Below are 26797 nucleotides of genomic sequence, written 5' to 3' on the forward strand. Positions count from 1 at the left end.
GCTAAATGGGTAAGGGGCATTAAGGAATCTACTCCTGAAATCATTGTTGCACTATATGCTAACTTGAATGTAAATTAAACAACAAATAAATTAATTAAAAAAAATTTCACCGTCATCTCCTTCAATACTAGTCCTGGGAGGGGGCGCCTGGGTGGCTCACTCCATTAAGCATCCAACTTCGGCTCAGTTCATGATCTCGCAGACCGTGAGCTCGAGCCGTGCATCGGGCTCTGTGCTGACAGCTCAATAGTAGTCCCGGGTTGTGCAACTGTAACCTCAGAACATAGAGACAGCTGTACACACATCTGTGCAATAAGGTCCAATTAAAATCAAAAGTATAGTTTCCTTGAAAAAAAATGAAATATGTACATCGTATGGGCATTTAAAATTTAGGTTACTAAAATATGTGAGTGCTAGCTCAAACTTTAAACTGTGGTTATTTTACCAGAAAAATGCCATTCTTGGTAAATACACTGTCAAGTTTTTCTAATGTCTGGTCTTCGAAGCAAATTTACTATTTTCATGTGTACAGTAAATGCATATCATTTATAATTTTTTAAACTATTAAAGGATATTTGGAGGATTCTTAAAAGGAAACTTACAACAAAATCAATGTGTTTAAGAGGCACTCAGCTGATTTAGTTCACATATTTGACATTCCATAGTTTAGATGGCCTTAGAGACTCAAAAATGCTTCAACTAATGTACATTTACCAATAGTTAAAATCAAACATGACATTCACATCTGACATATCTCTAGGCATCTGGGCAAAAATACACATGGAGTGACATGAGTCATTAAAGAGTAAAACACATCATATTTATTGATATGGAATAATTTCTAAGATACATTAATATATTGGCACAGAACACCTCCGGAAGGATCTACAAGAAATTAGACACTGTGCTTGCCTCTAGATATAAGAACTGGAGTCTGGTCATTAGGGTAGAAAGCCGACTGACTTTTTCACTCTATACTTTTGGACTGTTTCACCTTTTTAATTAACCATTGAAATTCCTACCTTAAAAAATAACTTAAACATACACACACACACAATCTGTTGAATTAGGCTTAGGTGGGATCCTTGAGAGCAGAGGACTGATTGCCTTTATTTAGGATTCCACTTGCCTAGGATTTTATATATAGTGACTGCTCTACAAACATGACACTTTTCTAAAACAGGTAAACTTGATTCAAAGCATTTTATATATATATATTTAAGGAAATGTTCAAAAAAAATAAAATCACAACCTCAGAAAAAGCACAAAAATTCACAAGTATTCCAAATTTAATTTTAAAACATAGCATAATGTAATAAATACTAGATAAATAAGCCACAATTTCATCTCCAGTCTTAGGAAAACCTCTTTGTTACTCTGGACTTGTTTTCTAATCTATAATATAATGATGCCAGTGTATAAATGGGGAGGTTAGAGTATAAACATTTTAGATATTAAAGAGTTTGGACAGGTATAATGCTGTACAATTCATTTTTGTTTTTAATGTGTTTTTTATTGTGATATAATTAATGTGATATAATTCACATACCACAGAATATATCTATTTAAATCACACCATTCAATGGTTTCAGTAAATTCAGAATTTTGCAACCATCACTGCAATCAACTTTAGAACATTTTCCTTATCCACCCACTTCCCCAAAAAACCATCCCGTTAGCATTCATTTTCCCTTCTCCATCCTCAACCTCCCCTCCTCTCCCACATCCCCCATAGCCTTTGGTAACCATGAGTCTACTTTCTGTTTCTACAGATTATAGATTTACCTATTTACCTATTTGGAATTTTGTACATAGATTGAATCATACATGTCATCTTTTCCAACTGGCCTCTCATTCAGCATGCTTTCAAGGTTTATCATATGGTAACAGGTAGCAGTACTTCATTTTCTTCTTATTGCCAATATTCCACTGTATTGATATACCACATTTTGTTTACCCATTCATCAGTTGATGAACATTTGGGTTGTTTCCACTTTGGGGCTATTATGAATTATGCTGCTATGGACATATGTGTAAAGGTTTTTGTGTGGACACAGGTCTTCATTTCTCTTGGGTATATTTTTGGAAGTGGCTCTGCTGGATCATATGGTAACTATGTTTAACCATTTGAGGAACCACCTAACTTTTTCCAAAATGGCTGTCCCATTTTACATTCCTACCAGGATAGGAGGGTTCCGATTTCTCCACATCGTCACAAACACTTGTTGTTATCCGTCTTCATGATTCCGGCCATCCTATTAGGTGTAATGTAGTATCTCATTGTGGTTTTGATTTATATTTTTCTGATAACTAATGACTTTGAGTTTTTCCATGTGCTTACTGGCCATTTGTACATCTTCAGAGAAGTGTTTATTCAGATATATTTATTCATTTGTTTTTTTGAGTCGTAAGAGCTATTGAGACACGTTTCAAGAGTTACAAGTCCTCTATCACATTTATCATTTGAAAATATTTTCTACTTTTCTATGGGTTGTTTCTTCATTTTGATGGTATCCTCTGAAACACAAAAATTGTTGGTTTTAATGAAGTATGATGTATTTACTTTTGTTGTCTGAGCTTTTGGTGCCAGATCTAAGAAATCTTTACCTAATCCAAAGTCACAAAGACGTATGTCTATGTTTTCTTCTAAGAGTTTTGTAGTTTGCAACCAGGTCTTTGATCCATTTTTGAGTTAATATGGTATGAGGTAGTGCTCAAAACTCATCCTTTTGCATATGGATATCCAGTAGTACCAGTAGAATTTCTCAAAGAAAACTGTTTCCCCATTGAACTGTGTTGGTACTCTGGTTGAAAATCAACTGAACATAAATGTTAGGGTGTATGTCTGGACCCTCAATTCCATCCCATTGATCTATAGGTCTACCTTTATGCCATTATAGCACATTCTTCATTACTGAAACCTTATAGTAAGTTTGAAATCAGAATCAGGAAGGGCAAGTTCTCTCATTTCTTTTTTTTAAAAATTGTTTCATCTATTCTGTGTCCCTTAAATTTCCATATGGATTTTAGAATCAGGTTGTACTCTGGTGCAAATAAATCAGCTGGAATTGATGGAGATTGCATCAAATCTGGAAACTAGTTTGGGCAATATTGCCATCTTAATATCAAGTGGTCTGATTCAAGAACATGAGATGTCTTTCCATTTATTAGGTGTTCTTTTTTTTGAACAGTATTTTGTAGTTTTGAGTAAAAATTTTACACTTCTTTTGTTAAATTAATTCCAAAGTATTTTATCCCTTTTGATGCTATTGTGAACAGAATTTACTTAATTTCATTAGTATTATTCACTGTGGGTATATAGAAATATAATTGATGTTTGCATATTGATCTTTTATTTATTAGTTCTAATAGTTTTTAGTGGGTTCATTAGAATTTTGTAGATACAAGATCTTGTCATCTGCAAATAACAAGTTTTACTTTTTGCTTTCCAACCTGGTTACCTCTAGAGTTTTTGAATGCTAAATAAATTTATGTAAAACTTAATATTTAGAGTTATTGAAGTTAATATTGTACAAATTCACTTTTATTTTTTAAAAAGAAAGGAAATAAAGTGCTACAGAAAGAAAAAAAAGAAAACAGAAAAGCCAATAAATTGGAGGAAAGAAACCTGGTTCCCACACCATTATTAATTAGCTGTGTGATCCTGAGCAAATTTCTAAGTCTCTTCTCATTATACATTCTATCTTGCAGATCTTTTTCCATTTGGCATACTGCGAACTCCCGGGGTTATGTAAGAAGTAGCTTTCCTCAGTTTAGTCAGCCATTATAACCATGATTTTTCCTAATTATTTTGAGCATCTTCCTCCTTTTCCATTTTTGTCCCTCATGAAAAGAATAAGATTAGCACAACTGGAAGAGCACCCTAAATGTATCTTCATATTGAGAGAAAATACAACTCTCAGGAAAAGCACAACAGAAGACATTGAGAAAGAGTAGGCAATTACAAAGAGTTATCCTCTTGGGAACAAGCTGAAATAAAAAAAACAAAACTTTAGAGGTTTGTGAACAAAATGAATAAAAGTGAGCAAATAGATGAAGCATTTTCCTAGTACTGTATTAACATTTTAAAGCTTTACCTAAAGAAAAATCAAGAACGATATAAAAATGGAAAAGTATGTTTTAGAAATGTACATTATCTGAAGTTTTTCTCACAAGGATCACCTTTTAAAACCAAAGTTTTAGGTAACGTCTTTTATTACAATTTTAATTAAAAATGGAAAAGAGTGTCTCATGACATACAGAAGCACATTACATTTTTATGCCAAATGCAGATTATGTGTTTATGGTACTAAAATACTACGTTATATTTAAATATTTTTAATTTCATTTCAAGAGTTTTGGAACCTTAGTTTTAATCTTTGACATAAAGGAAGAGGACTACCCAAACAAGTACCACAGTCACCTTTGTCCTTAGGACGCTGTAGAAAACCCAGAGAACCTTTAGCTGCATCTGGGAAACAGTCTTCCTTTCCAGCTGTGTCATAAGCCTGGGCACACTGTTCAGTTTCTTTAATATGTATTTTAGGATTATTCAACTTGTTGGCATCATCTTTCTTGAACGGGGCTGGATAATGCTTCTGAGAACGAGGCTTCATTTTTTGAGTTGTGTATTTAGCTTTCCCAAACACTGGGACACTTTCTTCATCAGAGGAATGTCTGTCAAGGCAAACACTCTTCTTCATTACACTTTTCTGAGTGGTTTGCACATCAACTTTTCTATTATAATCTAAAGCAGTATTTGATGGTCCAACTCTGGAGGTCTTTACTATTACTGGGTTATTGACAGAATAAGGTACAGAAGTATTCATTTTATAGTTTTCTTGAAATAGATAGTCTCCTTTTAGAACTTTAGATTTTCTAGATTCATTTTGCAAATGATTTCCTAGAAGATCCTCTGAAAGATGTGATTGACAATCAGAACCATCGTTAGCAATACAAGATTCTTTTATGGTAACTAGGGACAAAGTCTTCAGGTCGACATTTGGTTGTGCGTTATCCGGAGGATACGATGATTTTATACGTATTCGTTCCTTTAAAGGCAAATCTTGAAGATGTAAATCAGTAATGCCAGAAAGTAGATGTTCTTCAGTATCATCAATCTTTTGAAGATCCCTATCCAATACTTCATTAATGTCTGTGGTGCACCATTCTGATGCAAAGGACGATTGTTCTGGGATATTTTTAAAATTTTCGGCGATGGCTGTTTCAAGTTCTGATTTTAAACCATGAGAGGAAGTGTTTCTTGGAATAGCTGGAGAATTACTAAAAGAAGTACCTTCCCAGTCAATGGTGCTTAAGTGTAGATCAGCGATCACCGATACATTATAGGATGAGGTACTAGGTTGAGTAGATTCTGGAATTAGAGACTTACTGACAGCTGTAATTTGCTGCATAGGCAAAGATCCTGGAGAAAACATTAAATGTTTTTGTGTATTCAAACAAGGGTTATCTTCAGGTAAAAGCAAGCTATTCAATGATGCAGAAATAGATTTCTGGGATAATGGACAATGAGGGGTAATTTCCAAATTTAACTTGGAATTCTGCTTAGAAACGATGTCACATGTGGGGTTTAAAGTCATCTGTGACTGGAAATTCTTATTATCTGATTCTGGCCAATTGTTTTCTTTATGCTTAATTTTCAAGCCTGAAAAGAAAAAAAAATACAGCATTATTAAAATCGATTTCATTTTCCCTACCTTGAGTAAATAAATAAAGAGCGCAGATCAGAAGTTTTCTGTATGAGCAATTTTTGCCTTTTTTTGTCTCAGTGTATTCCTAGAAACTATATTATAATCATAACAAAATAATTATTAACAAAATATTATAAAATATTTTCTTTTGGAAACAATGTTATAATTGAATTTTTTTCTCATCAAGTTCTTGGAAATAAAGAAAATGTATTTATAATCCAAAAGATGTTATACATACTAGCTGCTCGCTAAGTGGTTAGTACAATTACTATTAACACTTGGTTTATTTAGCAGTCACAGAGTAGAATGGTTTACTCATGGCTTTAAACGAAATATGTCAAGGGGTGCCTGGGTGGCTCAGTCAGTTAAGCATCCAACTTTGGCTCAGGTCATAATCTCATGGTCTGTGAGTTTGAGCCCTGCATTGGGCTCTGTGCTGACAGCTAAGAGCCTGGAACCTGCTTCAGATTCTGTGTGTGTGTGTGTGTGTGTCTCTCTCTCCCCTCTTCTGCTCACGCTTTCTCTCTCAAAAATAAATAAACATTAAAAACATTTTTTAAAATTTTTTTAAAAGAAGTATTTCAAGACAAAGAAGCAAGAGTATAATCCTAGCTCTTGATTTCATAGAACTTTCAGCAAAATATAGACAAGATAGATTCAAATAGAACATAAAACATTTGTGTGTGGTATAAACAGCTATCAAATGTGATACTTACTTTTTTGTTTCTTCCCTTTCATTTCTAAGTTTTGTTTTTGGTAAACAGCAACGATCTCGGGATAAGCTGCTTCAAACAACGATAATTCCTCTATTGTTTTTAGAACCAATTCTCCATGTTTATCTTCCATAGCATAATGTTCTAAAAGATTAAAAATGCAGTAAAAACAGCCTTAACTGAAGGTTTGTAAAATTCAATTTTTCTAGGTAACTAAATCATGAGCAAATCGACAATTCATTACAAATCTTGCTTTACAATATCTCTATTCTAATAATTTATTGATACTAGTGCAGAATTGATTTTCTTCTGCCTTGCAAGACCTGGAAAATGATTCCTTTCAAAATTAGAACTTTAAATTCTCTTGCTTTAAAGATGGTACTTACAGAATAGAAAACTTTGTTTAGATAAGGTTAGTTGGTTTGAATTCAGTAGGAGTGTTAAAATTTCCAGAAAAAGAGTGGGAACAGACAGTTTCCTAAAACCACAACATTAACTTTCTTTAGTGGTGGCTTCTGAAAAGAACAGAATTGAGGATATATTCAGGCTCACTGGACTCACAAGTGGCTGATACATGAAAATGAGAATGCTTGCATGTTGAATTTACAATAAGGTATATAAATAGTAGGTTAGGTACTTATGTTTATCCTACATGAGTTCAAAGCTGCATGAGAAGCCACACTATAGTGAAAATATTAGTTGATGAGTTTAAAGTACAAAGAGAGGAAACAGGTAACTTAAACTATTTCCTAGTTAAACAGCTTGCTTACATCTTCTCCCTTAAGCAATAGAACCTACAAGAACGATGCTCGATTCTGGACAGAGGAGATGTACTGCCGAACTGGGTCAATGCTATTTTCTTTCCTGAAAATATACGACAGTTGGTGGAACTGTTCCTAAACAGTCTTCAAAATTCTTCAGCTATTTTCCTGTTATTGCTTAGAGTAGTTTATCTAGTTCTTTATAATTTCATTCTTCAAAATCATCTACAACTTAAACTTTCATTGACAAATCTACTGCCTCATTTATTCACATATAGTCACACAATCTAACTTCAAAGCCAGACAGAAATGAATTTGGAATCACTTTCCATTTTAAATGATCTGTGCTTTCCCTGCCTTCAGTTTTGGAGGTAGCTCAGAGTTCACTGCGTTTTTGTCTGCAGCAAAATAAGAGTAATTTGACAACTATACATCCCCATAAAAACAAAACAGAGTAAAGAAGGAGAAGACAGCAGCATTTTCTTAATAGAAATCAAAACTGCTTCCATATTATATTCTTAAACATTACAAAATAAATGTCAACTTAAGGTATTAAAATAAAATTACTTGACATTTTTAATATTTACTATTCATCAAAACTTATTTAAATAGCACAGGTAAACTATGAAATCAATCCTCAATGAATGTGATATGTCTTTATTTTTTACATACATACATGTTTTATATATGTATACAATATTTGCTAAACATATATGATTAAATGTTACAAAGTTTGCCTAAAGTGAATACATACCAGGCTTTTCCCATTCTATTTCCAAGCAATGAATTCCATTTCTGATTCGGGTTTTAACAATTCTGAAAAACAAATTCTTCTAATGAGGTCCAACTGCAATAGGTATTTGGAAATTTCCAATTTGTAGATTATTCAATTTCCATTGATTTTTATTCTATTTTTATAATATTCTAAAAATACTATAAAGAATTATGACATAGTTATTCCTCCGACTAGTTATTCAAAAGATAATTTTATTGTTAAGTGTACAGAGTTTGTAATTGTTTTACCCTATCAGATTTCATTATTATTCAGTGTTCCTCTTTTCCATAATAATGATCTTTCTTTTAAAGCCTATTTTTTGTTAATAGGGAAGTTTAATCCAGTTACATTTATTGTGACTACTGATTTAGCTGGACTCATTCGTACATCTTATTTTGTGTTTCTGTTACCAAGCTTTTTCTGTGGTACTTCCCCTCTCCTCCTTCCTGTATTCTTTTGGTTTGACAATTTTACTTTCCTATTTTATGTATTAATTTTGAAGACAGAGATCGTATTTCTGGTGTTTTAGTGGTTACCCTTCAGTGTTTACATGTATACTTTGGAAGTTTTAGTTTATTATCATCATCATATATTAATCATCAAGCATTATGCAGCTATTTATATACATATTTTTCCAATTTATTAAATTAGCTAATACATTTTATTGATTTCTCTTTATTGATTGACCACTGTTTTTTGTTATCCACATCATCCCTCTAGGTTCATTTTTCTTCTTGCTTAGATACATCCTTTAACAGTGGTTTTAATGAGGATCTGTGATTTACTCACCAACCAGTAAATCATGCATTAATGATGTCTAGGTTGCCAATTATTTTTACTCAAAGCTTTGAAATGTTACTCTATCACCTTCTGGCATCTATTAGTGTCATGAAAGATTTGTGTTATCAGACTGACATTCCTTTGTAGTTTATCTTTTTTCTTTGATACTCCCCCCGCCAAACTTTCAGCTTGAAAATTTTCAAACCTTTAGAAAAGTTGCAAGAATAACACAATGAACACTCACATACCCTTCACTGAGTTTCACCAATTCTTAGTTTTTGTTCCTCATTCACTTTACATTTTTGTTCCCTTTCTGGTCCATTGAAATAGTTCTATGGTTAAGCTTGGCTATATCACTTTATGTTTATTTCTTTTAATAATCTGGTATCACTACTTGTTTGAGTAGAAAAGTGTGTGAAGGCACAAAGTTACTATGTTAGGTTGACTATAAGCCCTGAATAAGCTCTTAATATTTTCTACTAGACCTTTACTCCAACTTTATATAATGGAGAGCTACACACCCCACTATTAAAGATATTAAGAAGATTATTTTAGATCATAAGATACTCAAATGGAAACACACAGACTTCTTCATTCAATTCTTTATATTACCGAATTGGCTGTAGTTGATTAGAATTCCTTCTACCAAGCTTTCTTTCTATCATGTCATAGTGGGTCAAAAGCACTAACAATTTCTCACATGCATAGTGACTGGGCCACTCCATTTTTTCAAGAGTAAATCTCTGTAAATATAAAACAAAACAAGATTTTGTTATCTCTTGGAGACAAACAGCACTTTTAAGTGGTATTATTTTTTTCCTATTGAATTATCTTAGTTAAAGCAGGATCAATGAGAATATTCATGGAAAGAATAAGGAGTTTCCTAAGGAGGCAACATTGCACAATGATCAAGTGTGAGGGTTGTCAATTTGAACCCTAGTATGATATTTCTGAGATGTTGGGTAAATTACTTAACCTCTTTTAGCCTCAGGATTTCCATCATAAAATATAACCCAGCTCAGAGATCACAAAGATTAAGTGAAGTTACATGTAATGGGTTAAATATCACAGCAAATTTTAATGTTCAATAAATGTTGGCTGCCATTATTACTACTGCGGTTGGTAGGGATAAGCAACAAGTAGTTACAATTTACTGAACCACTCTGTTTCTCTGGTCACTGTATTAGGGGCTATTATAAATAATATCATTTAATCTTTTTTTTTAATGTTTAGTTATTAATTTTGAGAGAGAGCATGAGTGGGGGAGAAGAGCAGAGCAAGAGAAAGAGAGAATTTTTAAGAAAAAATTTTCAATGTTTATTTATTTTTGAGAGAGAGAGAGACAGAGTATGAGCAGGGGAGTAGCAGAGAGAGAAAGGGAGACACAGAATCTGAAGCTTGCTCTAGGCTGAGCTGTCAGCACAGAGCCCGATAAAGGGCTTGAACCCATGGACAGGACCATGAGATCATGACCTGAGCTGAAGTCTGACACTTAACCGACTGAGCCACCCAGGCACCCCGAGAGAGAGAGAATCTTAAGCAGGCTCCATGCTCATCGTGGAGCCTGACGTGGGGCTCAATATCACGACTGTGAGATCATGACCTGAGCCAAAATCAAGAGCTGGACACTTAACTGACTGAGCCATCCAGGTGCCCCAATCTCATTTAATCTTCACAGTGACTTCATGAAATAAGTAATATTATTTCTATTTTGAGGATAACACATATCCAGGGTCACAGAGTAAGTGATACACTGTCCAAATTTAAAGTTATGTCACTGATTAAAAATCCCAATGTCCTTTGGTGAATACAGCATAATGTATAAACTTGTCACATTCCTAAGGTGTACACCTGAAACTAATGTAACCTTGTATATCAACTATACTGAAAAAAAAAAAAAAATTCCATTGACCTTGTAAACTATACCACCTTTTATAACAACATATTCAATCCTCAAATTTTCTGGGTATGGTCTGCAAAGTATGGTTCCTATGTGGCAAAGGAATGAAAACTAGAAATAAATGCTGAAAAATACATGGGCAGTCAATAGCTGTTTTAAATCTCTTAGACCAAAGTGAGTATCCCTTATCTTCCTAGTATCCCACTACATACTATAAGGTAAGTATTTTCTGATACCTGAAACAATAATAAATCAGGTCTTTGGTACCTGATAACCTTCACCAACTTATCCTTGTTCAGAAGGAATTCTTGAATAACCTAGCAAGAGAAAATAAAATAGGAATTCAGATTTCAAACTTTTTAAAAGAACTTCTGAAATAAAACACACATTTGAGCTATTAGTTATTACCTCATAGAAAGGGAATCCCTCACAACCGCAAGCTTTTCTGAAAATAAATTATATACATGTTGTTAATATAATCAGGCAACTCAGCCTCTAAATTCATCTCATCCAATTTCTGCTCATTTAGTGAAAAATGTTCTTGGATAATATCCTAGTCTTCAAGCTTCTCTTTGAGTAACTATTAAATCACTATCTTCTGAGATAGCCCAATATTTGAACCAAATCAAAAAAAGGATTTTGTGAAATGTTACTAATCTAGACATGGGGGAAGATTATGTGGAAGTAATTTGAGTAGAGGTGTATGAATAGGTAAGGACAGAAAAAATAAGTTAAAAAAAACCTTACTTCTTAATGCTGTTCTCTACTGCACTTAGTTGTCTATCATGCTCTGCACGGTGCCACTCACAAGGACAGCAATATTCATAATCATGTGGTTCACAATATCGATCAGTTTTACACAGTTTGCAGCCATTACGTACATGATCCTTAGGTGAACCTTTATGGAAACACAAAGTATGATTTTCACTGTTTTTTAGATTTACTTTCTACACGCTTTTTTTTTTTTTTTTGCCCTTATCCAAATTTTTAAAAACGAATACTGCCTAGCAAAGTGCCTAGCATATAGAAAGGTTCCAATACATTTAGGTTGAACAGAATAATGAACACTACAGTAATTCTTAAGACAAAATAGATCCTCAGCTATTACACTTACATGACACGATTTTTGTTTCTATAAGTTACTCTTCTATCTGAAAGCGTTAACTTGTAACCAGAAGTTACACATTTACAATAATCAACAATTAAAACTTTGTGGCTTATTTGGTAGCTATATGCAAGAAAAATGGGATATAATTATTAGCATTAAAAAAGATTACTTAATAGAATAATTCATGAAATGGTTTAATGAGAATATTAAAAGAGTATAACAGTTAATTACCTCTGCTAGTTAATTCAGTTACCTCACAGCTATTTTTATTCATTTATTCATTTATTTTTAAAGATTTTATCTTTTAATTAAAAAAATTTTTTTTAACGTTTATTTTTGAGAGACAGAGTGAGAGTGGGGGAGGGGCAAGGAGCTACAGAGGGAGACACAGACACAGAATCTGAAGCAGGCTCCTGGCTCCCAGATGTCAGAGCAGAGCCTGAGGTGGGGGCTCAAACCCATGAATCTCGAGATCATGACTTGAGCTGAAGTTGGACACTTGACCGACTGAGCCATCTAGTTATTCAGAGTTTATTTTTAAGCAATCTCTATACCCACTGTGGGGATCAAACTCACAATCCTGAAATCAAGACCCACATGCTCCACTGACTAAGCCAGCCAGATGCCCCCCTCTACAGCTATTTTTAAACTGCTTGGAACATGAATATACTATGAATGTGGCACAGGTGTGGGGCCCTAGCTCCCTTAGAATGAAAGCATGACCACCTTTAACACTGGTTTGAGAATACAGAAGAGCACATATAATTGATAGAAACTAAAATTGTCATTTTATAAAGTATCAAAAAACTACAGAATGGAATTTTATAAAACATCTTATAAAACTTTTATTTCTTCTATGATTTTGTCTCTAATTTAACAATGTTTCTGAACATATATTAAGACAAATAGATAAAGAATTTCTTTTAAAAGATGAGCTAATAAGATCTCCTAGTCTCTCCTGGGAGTGAAAGGTGTTTCTGATCCAGCATACAGTAATGACATCTTTTTTTTTTTTTATTTTAACCAAGACTAATGAAGAGGAACCAAGCTATTTTCAATAACAATGAACATGTATTAGAAATTAGTGTTAAGTCACTATCTTCATGCAATAAAAACAAATGCTTTCAGTTTGATATTCCCCTAAGACTTAGCAGGATACATTTTTTTGTTTAAATGGATTTCTATATTCAAAACGTAATTTTAACATCTAAGTAATTTGGTATCATAGTTTAAAACTTCACTTATCCTGTATTTATCACTTACATCACATTATTTCAATTAACAATTATTGAGTGCCTACTATTATATGTGACACACCTCCTGACGCCAAGAATTTTCAATCTACTGAAGAAGACAGGTATGTATGTGGGCATGTAAGAAGTATTATAAGATCAGGATGAGGTGCCTGGGTGGTTCAGTTGGTTAAGCCTCTGACTTCGACTCAGGTCCTGATCTCAAGGTTCGTGAGCTTGAGCCCCACAATGGACTCTTTGCTGTAGCAGAGAGCCCCCACTGGATCCTCTCTCCCCGTCTCTCTCTGCCCCTCCCCAAACGGCACATGTGAGTGTGTGCATGTGTGTGTGTGTGTGTGTGTGTGTGTGTGTGTGTGGGAACGCTCTCTCAAAATGAAGTAAAAATTAAAAACAAGAAAACCAGAACAGGATGTGGGTATCAGACACTTATATTCTAGAGATATCACCCCCTATGTCTGCTTACCTGGATGGGAACACACAGAACAATGGGCCAGTTTTTTAATAACTACTGGCTGTGGATCAGAGAAAGAAGGTTTTTCATTCCACTGAGTAAATCTGTAAAGGAAAATGATTTTAAAAGGAAAACAAAACAAAACAAAAACAAGGTCACCAAAATGCCATGCTCTCAAAGGTCAGGCTATTCTGTTCCCTTACCACCTGTCTCATTTTCCCTTTGCAGGAGATGAAGTTGCTGGCCCAGCGTGTGAAAACTCTCAGTCTATGTACCTCAATTTAAAAATGTGGTTCCAGGGGCGCCTGGGTGGCGCAGTCGGTTAAGCGTCCGACTTCAGCCAGGTCACGATCTCGCGGTCTGTGAGTTCGAGCCCCGCGTCAGGCTCTGGGCTGATGGCTTGGAGCCTGGAGCCTGCTTCCGATTCTGTGTCTCCCTCTCTCTCTGCCCCTCCCCCATTCATGCTCTGTCTCTCTCTGTCCCAAAAATAAATAAAAAACGTTGAAAAAAAAAAATTTTTTTAAAAATGTGGTTCCAAAGACAACAGAATTGCAACAGGGGGAAGAGAGAATCAGATAGTCACAGAGGAAAAGAGAAGGAGGACACAGGAGGGGGAGGAGAGGGAGGAGGCAGGAGAGAGAGGAAGGGTGAGGGAAGAGAGAAAAAGAGTATGTGTATATGTGTTCACGTGTATACTCTTGTATTCATTTTTTTTTTTTTTAAAGAATCCTAAGTTAGGCAGCAATACGTAGAGAGAATGAGATGTATATACCTGTTTGATCTCTCTTCTGTGTGCCAGAGTATAAAGCAAATAGAATCATGTACATGAACATTACCCTGTATCAGGAATTGGGAGGAGGGTAAAGGATAAAACTAAATAACTAAATAGAACATCAAACTTCTGGGTAAAAATTGGTTAAAAAATCTAGACCATTTGAAATTATCATTTTCTTAATCTCTTATGCAAGCAGCAAAAACATTACCTGTTAAATGAGTGATTTTAAAGAAAATGCTTTCTGCTAAAATGTCCACTGAAGAAAAAGTTAATTTTATTTTTGGCCAAAATTCTAGGTAACATAAAACCACCAAGGGGATAGTTAAGTATTCATCATAAAACATAAGTGCTCTGAATTATATTCCTCTGCTTATAGAAGTTAAAGTTCGAATAAAAAGCTGAATTATCTCTTTAGTACCTTGTGCAGGATCTGACACTAGGAGTTATTATTTGGCTTTTGGAATTTCTGATTCATTTATTACAAAGACCAAGTATAAGCTTGCTAAAAATTAGCATTAATAGATGCTGGAGAAATACACAGAAACTTCAAATGTGGAAGAAAAAAAAAACCTAGGGGGAAAGTCAGTCTAAATTAATCAGTTAGAATGGCACATAATGATAATGTAATTTTATGTAATGTAATAAAATGTAATTTTATTCTCTTCAAGTGTTCAAACATTTCATAAAATGTTGCCAAAAATACATACTTGCTGAAACTATTACAATAAGAATGATCTGTAGTTAGTCAAGTGCCATACCTTCTTGTTTTTTATTCTTTATATTATTCTTCACATTCCCAAATGATTCCAGGCCAAAGTATATCTTTTTTTTCCTGCTTTGGCATCATATTCACTGATACCAGTAATGGATATATTGAAGTCTTAGATTTATCAGTAGCTTTATAGCTTTCGAAGGAGCACAACAATTTCAAGTTTTTTTCATGGCCATTCCTTCTTGATTTCTACAACTTAATGTTTCTTTTCATGCACTCACCATCTCAAACCTATTGGAGGCCAAGACTGCTTTAAGTCTCCTAGTATCCGAGTTCCTTCTTATTCATTTGACACTTTATCACTAATATTAATTTAAAAATATATATTAAATAATTAATATTAACATAGACTGTTGCTTTCATTAAGTAAACATAATTCACATGGTTTCAAAACTAAATAGCACAGTTGGTAAACTTCCATATATTCTGTACCTTAATTGTCTTGAATCCTCAAATTGTATAGACTAAATCAATTAGAATTTATATATTACTAAATATGTGGCTATAGAAGAAAGGGCACTCAAGGAAAAATTTTGATCAAGTGTTACTTATTAAATATTTGCAATATGTCAGGCATTTCACTTATAGAGTATATGATATCAAAATATTTTATATAGAAAATACTTTTAAATAAAAATTATTTTACAGTTATGTTTACCTTTACTTGGTGGCAAAATAGTCTAAAATAGCCTGTGGTAAAAGCCCGAGGTTATAAATAAACACATTTGGCATCTTACTACTTGTGTTTGTAGTGACCTAATAATGAAAAAAATACAATATGGCTTAGGACACATACTTTCATCCTTTCTTTAAAAAAAACCTCACAATAAATAAAAATCAGTGATTTTGTTTATTTATTATTATTATTTTTTAAATCCGTGATTTTAAATGAAAATATAGAGGAACTTAAAAATACAAAACTCTGTCTCAGAAAGCATAATACTTTTTGAAATATTTACTATTCAGTTCAAAAAGAATAAATGTCTAATGTCACAAGAAAGTTTTAGTTACCTTTGAAGTAAACTTTGCCCTTTCAAAATCTGTATAAGTTTTAATGCTTGCTCTTTTCCAACTCCAGGGACTCCCTTTCAGAAAGTGGAAAAGAAATGCCAATGTTAATCACAGGGGAATGGAGAAATAAAGTATGGCATATCCTGCAGTCTGAGATGGTGCAGCTGACAGAATAAGGTAACTAGGTCACGATAGGAAAAGACGTGCAAGGTACACTGCCATGTGTAAAACAAAGATTGCAGAATAGCTCACCCTGTGACCTAGATTTGTAAGTAAAATAACTACTACATCATCCATTAATCTATGCAAACAACAAAGTCACAGGGTTATATACTTAACTGCTGACAGCATTTATTTTAAGGGAGGGAGGAAAAGAATTTTAGAAGGCTTTTACTTTTTATGTTAATTACTTTACTTTGATAATCTTTTAATTTGATCTATTTCAAGTTATATTTGTAATCAGAAAAAGCATGTTCATTTACTTTGATGAACATTTAATATTTAAAAACTCGGATATCAAAAGAGAACAATGTTCTTCCAAGTTAACTCTTGAAATGAAAACTTAAGAAAAATTAAAACAAGTGTTAAGTGTCCAACACACAATAAAATGTCAATAAATGTATATCTGCAGGACAATTTCTTGTTTGAGTCGTCCAGTTCCTAGAGAAGTTTATGCATGTATCCTTATAAGCAGGGCTGCCATTTAGCAATGTGCACTGGGACAGACACACCAGTGTTAAAAACACTTCCTAATCGGTTAATAAATATTCATGGCACAAGCATCCTAAGTGCCTGCTGGCAAAGGGGTCTCCCCTCCAGTCTGAATCTCCTTCCCAACCCACTTAGAGTCAGGATCAGCTACTAAAAGGGCCACACCTGGCATAAGAGTGGTTCCCAGAAGTCTGTTTCATGGCCACAGCCTATATCTTTGCATACAGGTTGCTACAGATTTTGTATACCACCCTTCTTATATTAGCATTTAGCTACATCTTAAGTTTTTTGAAGGTAAATCATGTTAGTCCATAAGTCTTACAAATCTTTAAGTAGAACAATATAAATGGATAGTGGTTTCGTTACAAAGGATAGAAAACGTCAAAATAGCTAAGGTTAATGCATAATGTAACACCACTATAGCTAAAATTGGTTTCTGTGAGTTTAACTTTGCGAATTTTTTCTTACTTTCAACATTCAGCTGTTTCTAGACTTTAATTATTATATAGTGACATACGGGAAATAAAAATCTTCTATTTCAGAATGAGAACTATAATGAAATAATTATTTTTGTGTTATTTAAAAGTTTCCCTCCTCCTGCTTCCTTTAGTTACTACTTAAAAGAGTGATTTCTCTAAGTCAGTCAGAGACAGATATGATATGTTTTCACTCATATGCGGATCTTGAGAAACTTAACAGAAGACCATCGGGGAAGGGAAGGGGCAAAAAATACTTACAAACACAGAGGGAGGGAGGTAAACCATAAGAGACTCTTAAATACAGAACAAACTGAGGGTTGATGGGGGGTGGGGGAGAGGGGAAAGTGGGTGATGGGCACTGAGGAGGGCACTTGTTGGGATGAGCACTGTGTGTTGTATGTAAGCCAATTTGACAATACATTATATTAAAAATAAATTTAAAAATAGTGATTTCTCTGATCACTGAGGACATAAGTTAGAAATGAGGGTTAATAATTTTAGTATCCTATTTTTTCCCTCTCCCCTAAGCTCTGATAAAAAAAAAATGTATATATATATACATGTATATATATATATATATACACATGTATATACGTATATGTGTGTGTGTGTGTGTGTGTGTGTATATATATATATATATATATATATATATATATGTCATTCTTCTTTAGACTTCTCTTGGGGATTGGGGTGCCTGGGTGGCTCAGCTGGTTAAGCATCTGACTTCAGCTCAGGTCACGACCTCGCGGCTCGTGAGTTCCTGCCCTGCATTGGGCTCCGTGCTGACAGCTCAGAGCCTGGAGCCTGCTTTGGATTCTGTGTCTCCCTCTCTTTCTCTGCCCCTCCCCTGCTTGCACTCTGCCTCTCTCTCAAAAATAAACAAACATTAAAAAATAAATAAAATTATAGACTTCTCTTGGGGATGGAATATGTAGTCTAACAAGGGATTCAGTAAGAATACAGAAATGATCAGTAAGGACATGATGACAGGACTACATACTAAGAACTACAAGACAAATCATTCAATATTTTTAAATATACTTAAGAATGGGGTTATCCTTGTAATGCTTAATTTATCACTCACCTATTAGTATACCTATTTGTTTATTGTGCATCTTAAATAAAATGTTTTCATGAATAAAACTCAGTGCAATGCTAAGAAGCAAGGAGGGATGAATGGCTTACCCCAATAATTATATTGCCTAGCAACAGTAATAACATTGAGCATGTGCAGTTGGAAAGCTGGAAGGAAGACTGAAAACCACAAAATAGACAAAACAGTGATAGAAACTAATATTGGTATGATATGAGAAAAGAGTGATCCCTACACATTTTTAAAAGGGTGGTAAAACTTGAATGTGAATCTCTTAGTCTAGAGTAAGTCTTAAAGTCTTGATCTTCAAGCTGTGGGACTAGTTACTATTCCATTCTCATTTGCAACATTCAGTGTCACAAGGAACCAGCTTTTTAATGCCACTTGAAATGCTGGTTCTTTTAGTTACTGAGTTGTTTATTATGCCTAAAATTATACTCTAAGGTTATTAATCATATAGCCATATTATTTTCATATTTATGCAGCATGTAAGACATCAAAAAAGATACACTGTGACCAGTAAGTAAATACGACAATCTAAGTGTACCTTGGGGAGATAATCACAGCCAAGTAGTATCGCCAGTCCGACCATAGCCTCTCTATCCAAACCTAGTTTACTCTTGATAGATGGCATTGTGTAACAATCAACATGTGGATCCTGGAAGAAAGTACGGATTTAGTTTCATCTTCAAAAAGTAAACATTTATACATTAAGCATTACAAAAACTAATTGGTCAGAGTTCTCTCTAAATGCTTAATTATTCCTTAAAGTTAAGTGGGAAAAATTGTGCTGATCACCAGGATCTTCAGACTCCAACACTTCAATATCCGGAAATAAAGTCATAGTTTCAAAAATGGCTTAAAAAATAAACTATTATAGTCAAAATGTTCCTCTTCATTATTTTTGATGTTTTACAAAATATTTTCAATTTGCAAAATTACACACTGTAAAGTGTATATTATAAAAAGTAAACATTCCCAGTAAGTGCATCATCTAAAATTAACTATTATTGGGGCCCCTGGGTTCAGTCAGTTAAGCATCTGACTTTGGCTCAGGGCATGATCTCACAGTTCGTGAGTTCAAGCCCCATGTCTGGCTCTGTGCTGACAGTGAGGAACCTGAAGCCCGGAGCCCACTTCAAGTTCTGTGTCTCTCTCTCTCTCTGACCTTCCTGCTCACACTTTGTCTCTCTCTGTCTCAAAAATAAACACTTAAAAAATTAACTATTATTAATAGTGTAGCACATATTCTTTCAAAAAACACTTTGACACGTAAATACAAATATTATTAGCTATATTTTTAAGCAAAAATAGAATTACATGGAAGTGCTACTTTGTAACATGTTTTTGCTTGCTAATATATCTTTAATATCAGTAATACGTATCTTTTTAATGACTGCTTGTTATTACATTATAATGGACTCTGAGGCAATGTTTCTCAGTGAGCACACAATGAACATTTTCAGAGAGGTAACAGAATTGTCTGGCAAGAGGTTTTTAGCTTTCCGGGCTCCAATCTACCAAATGTCTGTTGTCTTGGCCAACTTTGAAAAGTTACAACCAAAATTTCCCCTGACCTCTCTGAGAACCATGGCTGTATTCAACCATTCCCTAGAAATGGGCATTTGGGTTGTCTGCCACATTTTTGTAATTACTAATAATGTTGCAATTAACATCCTCATACATCTCTTCTTGCATATTTGGAGGTGTTGTTGAAGATAAATTACTAAAAATGGAAATCTGGGGTCAAAGCAAAACATTTCATATGCATTTTTATAATATATTATCAAAACATTTAGAATTAAACCATGTGAAACAAATCAAGCCCTTAAGAGAGAAATGCACATTTCAAAGAAAATGAACTATGCGTCAATGATATTTGTAACAACAGTAAACATTTATTTCATTTAGCAATTGCTGTGTGCCAGGTATTGTGGTAATCATTTTACACATATTGTTTCATTCCATCATTTAATAATCCCTTTTAAAAAGGTACTTTGTGAAACAAATGCTGACAGAGAGAAACAAAGGTACCTTGGTATTCATAGAGAAATTCCTATAAACAGTCTGGGCTCCATACAGGAAAGCATCCCCATCATTGGTGAGGCAGCCGTCCACATAACCACTGGCATTAAGATAAGCACACATGGCTTCAGCTTCCCCAGCAGCTTGGACCCAGGGAATTCCTAAGCATTCCAGCATATCAAGGCACTGGAAAGAAAACGTAGGAGCAAGATATCTAAGCCCATTTTTATTGCTCTTTCTTTCAGTGTTTAACTGATTTCTATATGACAAATATTAACTATTTAAGTGTTTTACAAATTCTGATATTTAAGAAATAACTGGAAATTTGAATACTGAATACTTTATGGCATTACAGAATGATTGCTTAACTTTAGGTGTGACAATAAGAAATGTACTGTGGTTATGTTTTTGTTTATTTTTAAGAGTCTTTATCTTTTAGACAAAGATAATGAAATATTGAGACTGAAGCAATATTGTGTCTGGGATTTGCTCCAGAACGACATGGGAGAAGGGACTGAGTGGGGACATAGGTGAAACAAGAGTTGATAATTGTTTAAGATTGATGATAATTGTTTAATTACTTTTGTGTTGATTTAAAATTTTCCATAATGAAAACTTAAAAAATTTTAACTTCCATTAAAAAGTAATCCATATTCAGGATGCCTGGGTGACTCAGTCAGTTAAATGTCTGACTCCTGATTTTGGCTCAGGTCTTGATCTCATGGTACTCACAGTTCGTGAGTTCGAGCCCCACATTGGGCTCTGTGCTGACAGTGCAGAGCCTGCTTGGGATTTTCTCTTTCCCTCTCTCCCTGCCTCTCCCCCATTTGTGCTGTCTCTCTCTCTCGAAATAAATAAACTTTAAAAAAGCACTCCACATTCAATTAAAAATTAATTTAAAAATATTCAATTTGCATTTTGGTCAATGTTATCTCAAGATTAAAGAGAAATATCTTCTAAATGATTAATAATCACAGTAAGATTTAATATCTGCAAAATAACAAAAATTCTTCTCCCATGATGGGAGCTCTTCCCATGAGCTCTTCCAAAGAAGATACTATTATCCAATTTTACTTGAGACCTTAAGGTTCTTTTTTCTTCCTCTATCATGTCTGTACAATGAAACTCTCATGTTGTGGGAAACCAAGTAGGAGCCAGTTGTTGATTTGCTCCTAGACGTCAATTGTCTGTGCGAGCGATTTCTTTCTATCAATTTGCTGACTCATGAACAATCCTCTATGAGTTTTCCTTGCATTATGAGTTGAATCTGGATGAACAGCTTGTAATTTAGCCTTATAGCCTACTGCATTGTTTCTTGTCATTTTCACATTCCACATTGAGAAATACTGGGTATGGTGAGGAAAATGGCCTTTTTACCGGTAGTTTTAGAGACTGATAAAGTAAATATCATCCATTGCTTTAACTGATTGCTTGCATGCTACATTACATAATACAAACCTCTGCTAGATGTTGTCCAAGGTGGACAAGGTTCAAAAAGACAAAGTACTGTGTTAGAAAAAAAGAGTACTTTCCAGGACTCTGGCTGGGTGACTTTAGGGAGATAGTTTCATTACAGGGGTTGCTTCTGCCTTCCTTTAAATAAGAATTATCTTTTCATAATAAACAAAAGAATTTGGAAGTTATTTTAGATTCCTGCATTGTCATTCCAATTCTTCAAAAACCAGCACAGAATTTGGAAGGCTGGTTGTAGATTTTGCTACCCTAAGTGTCTGTCACGTGGGGTGGTATTGGAGGAAGACTAATTTGTGTTTTCACGCTTATACCTAAGAGACTGCAGTGGGTTAGCAGGAAGTAGGGCCTAGAAACTGAGGGTACAGAAATATAAAAATGAAAGTTTTATTCATTCAGGCAATACTGAACACTCACACAAAATGCTTAAGGACATCACAATTACTACAATAAAGAAACAGAAATGGAACAATTTTCTCAAGAAGAGATGGACATCTTTTTGTTTTATACTGGGTATTAATGCCCTGAGTATACAGACCATGGATATTTCTAGGAACAGACTATACAAGAAATAATTAGAATCCAGTACAGATATTTTCTTCAACTACTGACAGTCATTAAGGTGGAAAAAGTCACCAACTGAAAACTATTTTTTAAAATCTTATGTGAATAGAAAATAAAATTTCAAGAAAAAATGATTAATTTATACAATATTGTTTAAAAGAAATGAACTTTTTAACCATAATTAAAAAGAAAACAGGGATATGAATTAAAAGCAAATATAATAAAAAGTTTATATCCTTAACATAAAGAAAACAAAAGAAAAAAATTTCTTGATCTTGGGGTTGTGAGTTTGAGCCCTGCATTGGGTATATAGATTACTTAAAAATAAAATCTGGGGCACCTAGATGGCTCAGTCGGTTGAGCAACCAATTTTGGCTCAGGTCATGATCTCATGGTTCACGATTTCGAGCCCTATGTTGGGCTTGGGCTTGGGCTTGGGCTCGGGCTCACAGCTCACTGCTGTCCCAATCCCACTTGGGATTCTCTGTCTCCCTCTTTCTGCCCCTCCCCATCTTGCACTCTCTCAAAAATAAATGAACATTTAAAATAAAAAAAAAAAATCTTAAAAAAAAGAGACCAATATATATTAAATATATATTATATGTACTCCTACATATTACATAAACAAAGAAATATCTTTGTTTTTATATACTAAATAATATAAAGATAAACCTCCAACCACCTGATGTTCTTTGGGTGTACTGAAACTGCTTATCTCATATCTGTGCTGATGGAAAGTGACTGGCGAGAGCTATAAAATCATTCCTAAACTTTGGTCTGTCTGTCTGTCTGTCTGTCTGTCTATCTATCTATCTATCTATCTATCCATCCCACTTTGGGTAATTATGTTAAAATCTCAAATCACAAGAAAAAGCTATGTACACAAAAAAATCTTCATAAGTTCACATGTAATAGAGAACTGAAAAGCAAACCATATATGAAATGATGAGGGATGATTTCAGAGCTTTTTATAGTATTTCATACATGTTGCACAACCATTACAAGTGATGGATTTGGAAAGAATGTGGCAACAGGCATACAAGGGTATGATAAGTTAAAAGTCCAAGATAGAGGCACCTGGGTGGCTCAGTCGGTTAAGCAGCTGACTTTGGCTCAGGTCATGACCTCATAGTTGGTGGGATTGAGCCCTGTGTCGGGTTCTGTGCCGATGGCTCAGAGCCTGGAGCCTGCTTCGGATTCTGTGTCTCCCTCTCTCTCTCTCTCTGCCCCTCCCCCGCTAATGCTCTGTCTCTCTCAAAAATAAACATAAAAGAAAAAGTCCAAGATAAAAATCACTTGTGCACTATTAAAGGCAAGTTTAAAAAGTATATACATTTGAAGAGAGGCAAAATAATAGTTGGTTTTTATTTTTTTCATTATATATTTCATTATAGATGATCTCTCCATTCCTTAACTTCTATAAAAATACATATTTTGTAATATATAAGTATATTAAAATATAACAATAAGTACTTTTAAAAATTAGAAAGTCCTAAATATATATTCTATATATGAACTATCATTAATTCTGAATGAGTGAAGTATGAATTAATTAGATCTCTATTCTGGGAATTCTTTAAGTGCTGAAGATGTCACAACAGGTAACATGTATTAACTCCTTACTATGCAGTGGTTGCTTTAAATATCAGATATTTTTAATTTTTCTAATTTTCACCCTATCCCTGCAAAGTGCTACTTTCCTCATTGCACAGGATAGGAAATGAGGCAGATATAATTTAAAAACCTTGCTCAACATCTCAGAATTTCTATATGCCAGAGCCAGGGCTTGAACTTGGTCAGTTTCACTACAGAATATCAACTTGTCTCTATACACACTGGCCTTCTATTTACGGTAAGTTTAGTGAGTATTAAAGATAATTATATAACAACCTTTATCAGAGTAAAATGTACTCACCACTTCATATCACAATTATTGAATCATATCTAAATGCTCACCTCTTTTAAGACTGATTTAAAATGTGATCTCCCTGTTTTCTGAGACCATGTTTTTCCAGAAGGCCCATACCGAGTCTGATTCCTCCTGCTTATGACATCAGCTTTCAGCTTTGGGGGTTCCCCTTCCATAACGAACACCAGTTTTACATCCATTAGCGTTAAATATGAGATACGAAAAAATAAGTTCCTTAAATATAAAAATTAATAATATATTAATCTTCATACATTGATAGTGAAAGTCTACACAGCAGTATGACATAATGGCAAGAACATCAGACTAGTATCACAAAGGTTACATACATGCAATAACATTTTATTTATTAATATTTTGCTTTAAGTGAACTGAGAAAACACTAAATGTTTTTAAGCAAGAGAGATTTATGATTGTTCTAAGTGCTACATGGAAAACAGTTTGGAGAAGGAGGAGGCCAGGAACTGAGGGAGGAAAACTCATGAGGAGGTCATTTCAGAACAGATGAGAGGATGGTGGCAGTGAGGTGGTGCCTCTGGACATTGACCAAAGTTTATGAACACATGGTGTATTCTGGAAGTAGAGCTGGCAAGACTTTCTGATAGATTGGATGTGAGGAGGGGTCAAACAGAGAGAATGGCTCCCAATTTTCTGGCTTCTAGTCGCCAAAGCATCCTAGTGGCTATGTTAAGCAGGCAGCTAGGTCTTTGAATCTGGAGCTCAAAGAGTAAGAAGTACAAATTTGTGAGTCATCAATTTAGAGATGGCAGAGGCAGACATGTTAATATATTTTAAAATCTCAAAACGTAAAGCAACAATAAACAAAGTGGAAACAAAACCAAGATGTCATCTGCTGATACAATCATACATTTATATCCTAAGAACTTTTACTCTACCTGAGGTGGGGCTTCAGGACTGTTCCAATCATTTTTTTGACTGTCTGTGCTTCACATACCCAGAGACTCAGATCAACCGCAATGGTTTTCCCACGAAGATTATGCAAGTGGATGTGTTGTTTAACAGGCTCCAAAATTTGCCACAAGTCATTCACTCCCATTCTGGTGATTATCTGCTGTTATTTGAAACACACTTCAAAAGACTGTTAAAAGACACAGAAGCTCAGAATAGAAATTCAAATAATATATGTTTGTTTAGGACAATTCATAAATAGAGAATTTATTTATTTATTTATTTATTTATTTATTTATTTCAGACGTCAGCCTTTCCTTTGTTTTTTCTTTTATTACGAAATGTATTGTCAAATTGGTTTCCTAACAACACCCAGTGCTCATCCCAACAGGTGCCCTCCTCAATGCCCATCACCTACTTCACCTCCTTCCCACCCCGCATCAACCCTCAGTTTATTCTCAGTTGTTTTTTTTTTTTTTTAATTTTTTTTTTTTAACGTTTATTTATTTTTGGGACAGAGAGAGACAGAGCATGAACAGGGGAGGGGCAGAGAGAGAGGGAGACACAGAATCGGAAGCAGGCTCCAGGCTCTGAGCTGTCAGCACAGAGCCCAACGCGGGGCTCGAACTCATGGACCGCGAGATCGTGACCTGAGCTGAAGTCGGACGCTTAACCGACTGAGCCACCCAGGCGCCCCTCTCAGTTTTTAAGAGTCTCTTATGGTTTGGCTCCCTCCTTCTCTAACTGCCCCCCATCCCAACCCCAAATCAGCTTTTCCAAATGAATCAAGAACATTTGAAACATTAACAATGGTGGTAACTGACCTACTAGCTACAAAAATACTGATGTAACTTTGGCTTTGTTCCAGCTGTTAACAAGGGATAACACAAGCAGCCATGGGCACTGGGGATGCTGTAAATCATATTTGTCTACTTGAGAATTCACTCCTTGATTTACATATCCAAAGCAAGAATAGGACTAGTCCCCTACCATAATCAGGAAAAATAAGAAAACAAAAGCAAGAAAGCAGGCATGTTAAAGTAAACTAAAGAAAAAAAAAAAAAATCCCAAGGGGTCATTGCAGGAAAAGTCAATGGAAGATTGGGGGGGGGGGGGGACAGAAAATGGAGAGTTGGAAGGATATGCGATATCTTTTTAAAAAGAGCTTTGGCTTTTCAAATTGCAACGCCACACATATTCATTGTAGAAAAATAAAATAAAGTCTTTTAAAAGAACAAAGAATTTTAAATCACCTATAGTGCCACTATTCAAAGTAAACTAATGTTAAACTCTTCTGTGTACAAGACATTTTAAAGACAAAAGTGGCTTGAATTCTGGTATTCTAGCTTAAGTATTTTCTACAGTTGTTTTTCTTTACTAAACACCTGTATCTCTTTTTCTCTTACTTTGCTATTATTTGATAAGAGTATTATGTAGTATTTGCAATGAAAATTCAGTCTGACTCTACAAACATAATCCAGATTACCATCCTCTGAAAATGACCTTAATTCATTCCAGAAACACAAAGTAGGATATAAAAAATATTACAAAAGGCTATCACCATGCAAAATGCAAAACCAATGCAAAGCCATTCTAAATTTAAAAAAAA

The 26797-nt window shown here is 34.4% G+C and overlaps 1 protein-coding gene across 1 annotated transcript; it reads right to left on the reverse strand.

Moving 5' to 3' along the window:
- Nucleotides 1–1025: 1025 nt before the first annotated feature.
- Nucleotides 1026–25475, reverse strand: GEN1 (GEN1 Holliday junction 5' flap endonuclease). The gene is made up of 13 exons (XM_049652488.1): nt 25176–25475; nt 24309–24495; nt 20328–20504; nt 18841–18951; nt 16011–16084; nt 13465–13556; nt 11388–11538; nt 11049–11085; nt 10877–10957; nt 9353–9483; nt 7940–8001; nt 6428–6568; nt 1026–5665 (listed from the first exon to the last, which is right to left on the reverse strand). The coding sequence occupies exons 1-13, from the start codon at nt 25334–25336 to the stop codon at nt 4350–4352; spliced, it is 2721 nt and encodes a 906-aa protein (XP_049508445.1). The 5' UTR covers nt 25337–25475; the 3' UTR covers nt 1026–4349.
- Between the last annotated feature and the right edge of the window lie 1322 nt (nt 25476–26797).

Source organism: Panthera uncia (genome assembly GCF_023721935.1).
Source record: "Panthera uncia isolate 11264 chromosome A3 unlocalized genomic scaffold, Puncia_PCG_1.0 HiC_scaffold_12, whole genome shotgun sequence".
Taxonomy (NCBI): Eukaryota; Metazoa; Chordata; class Mammalia; order Carnivora; family Felidae; genus Panthera; species Panthera uncia.

Bases quoted from the DNA above. Each gene is read 5' to 3' on its own strand.
- GEN1 (XM_049652488.1), bottom strand. From the start codon at position 25,336: ATGGGAGTGAATGACTTGTGGCAAATTTTGGAGCCTGTTAAACAACAC. The intron at 13,557-16,010 runs GTAACTAAAACT...TTTCCTTTACAG, and splicing joins GGGCAAAGTTTACTTCAAAG to ATTTACTCAGTGGAATGAAA. The intron at 8,002-9,352 runs GTAATATAAAGA...TTTGTTTTTCAG, and splicing joins AATCAACTACAGCCAATTCG to AATTGTTAAAACCCGAATCA.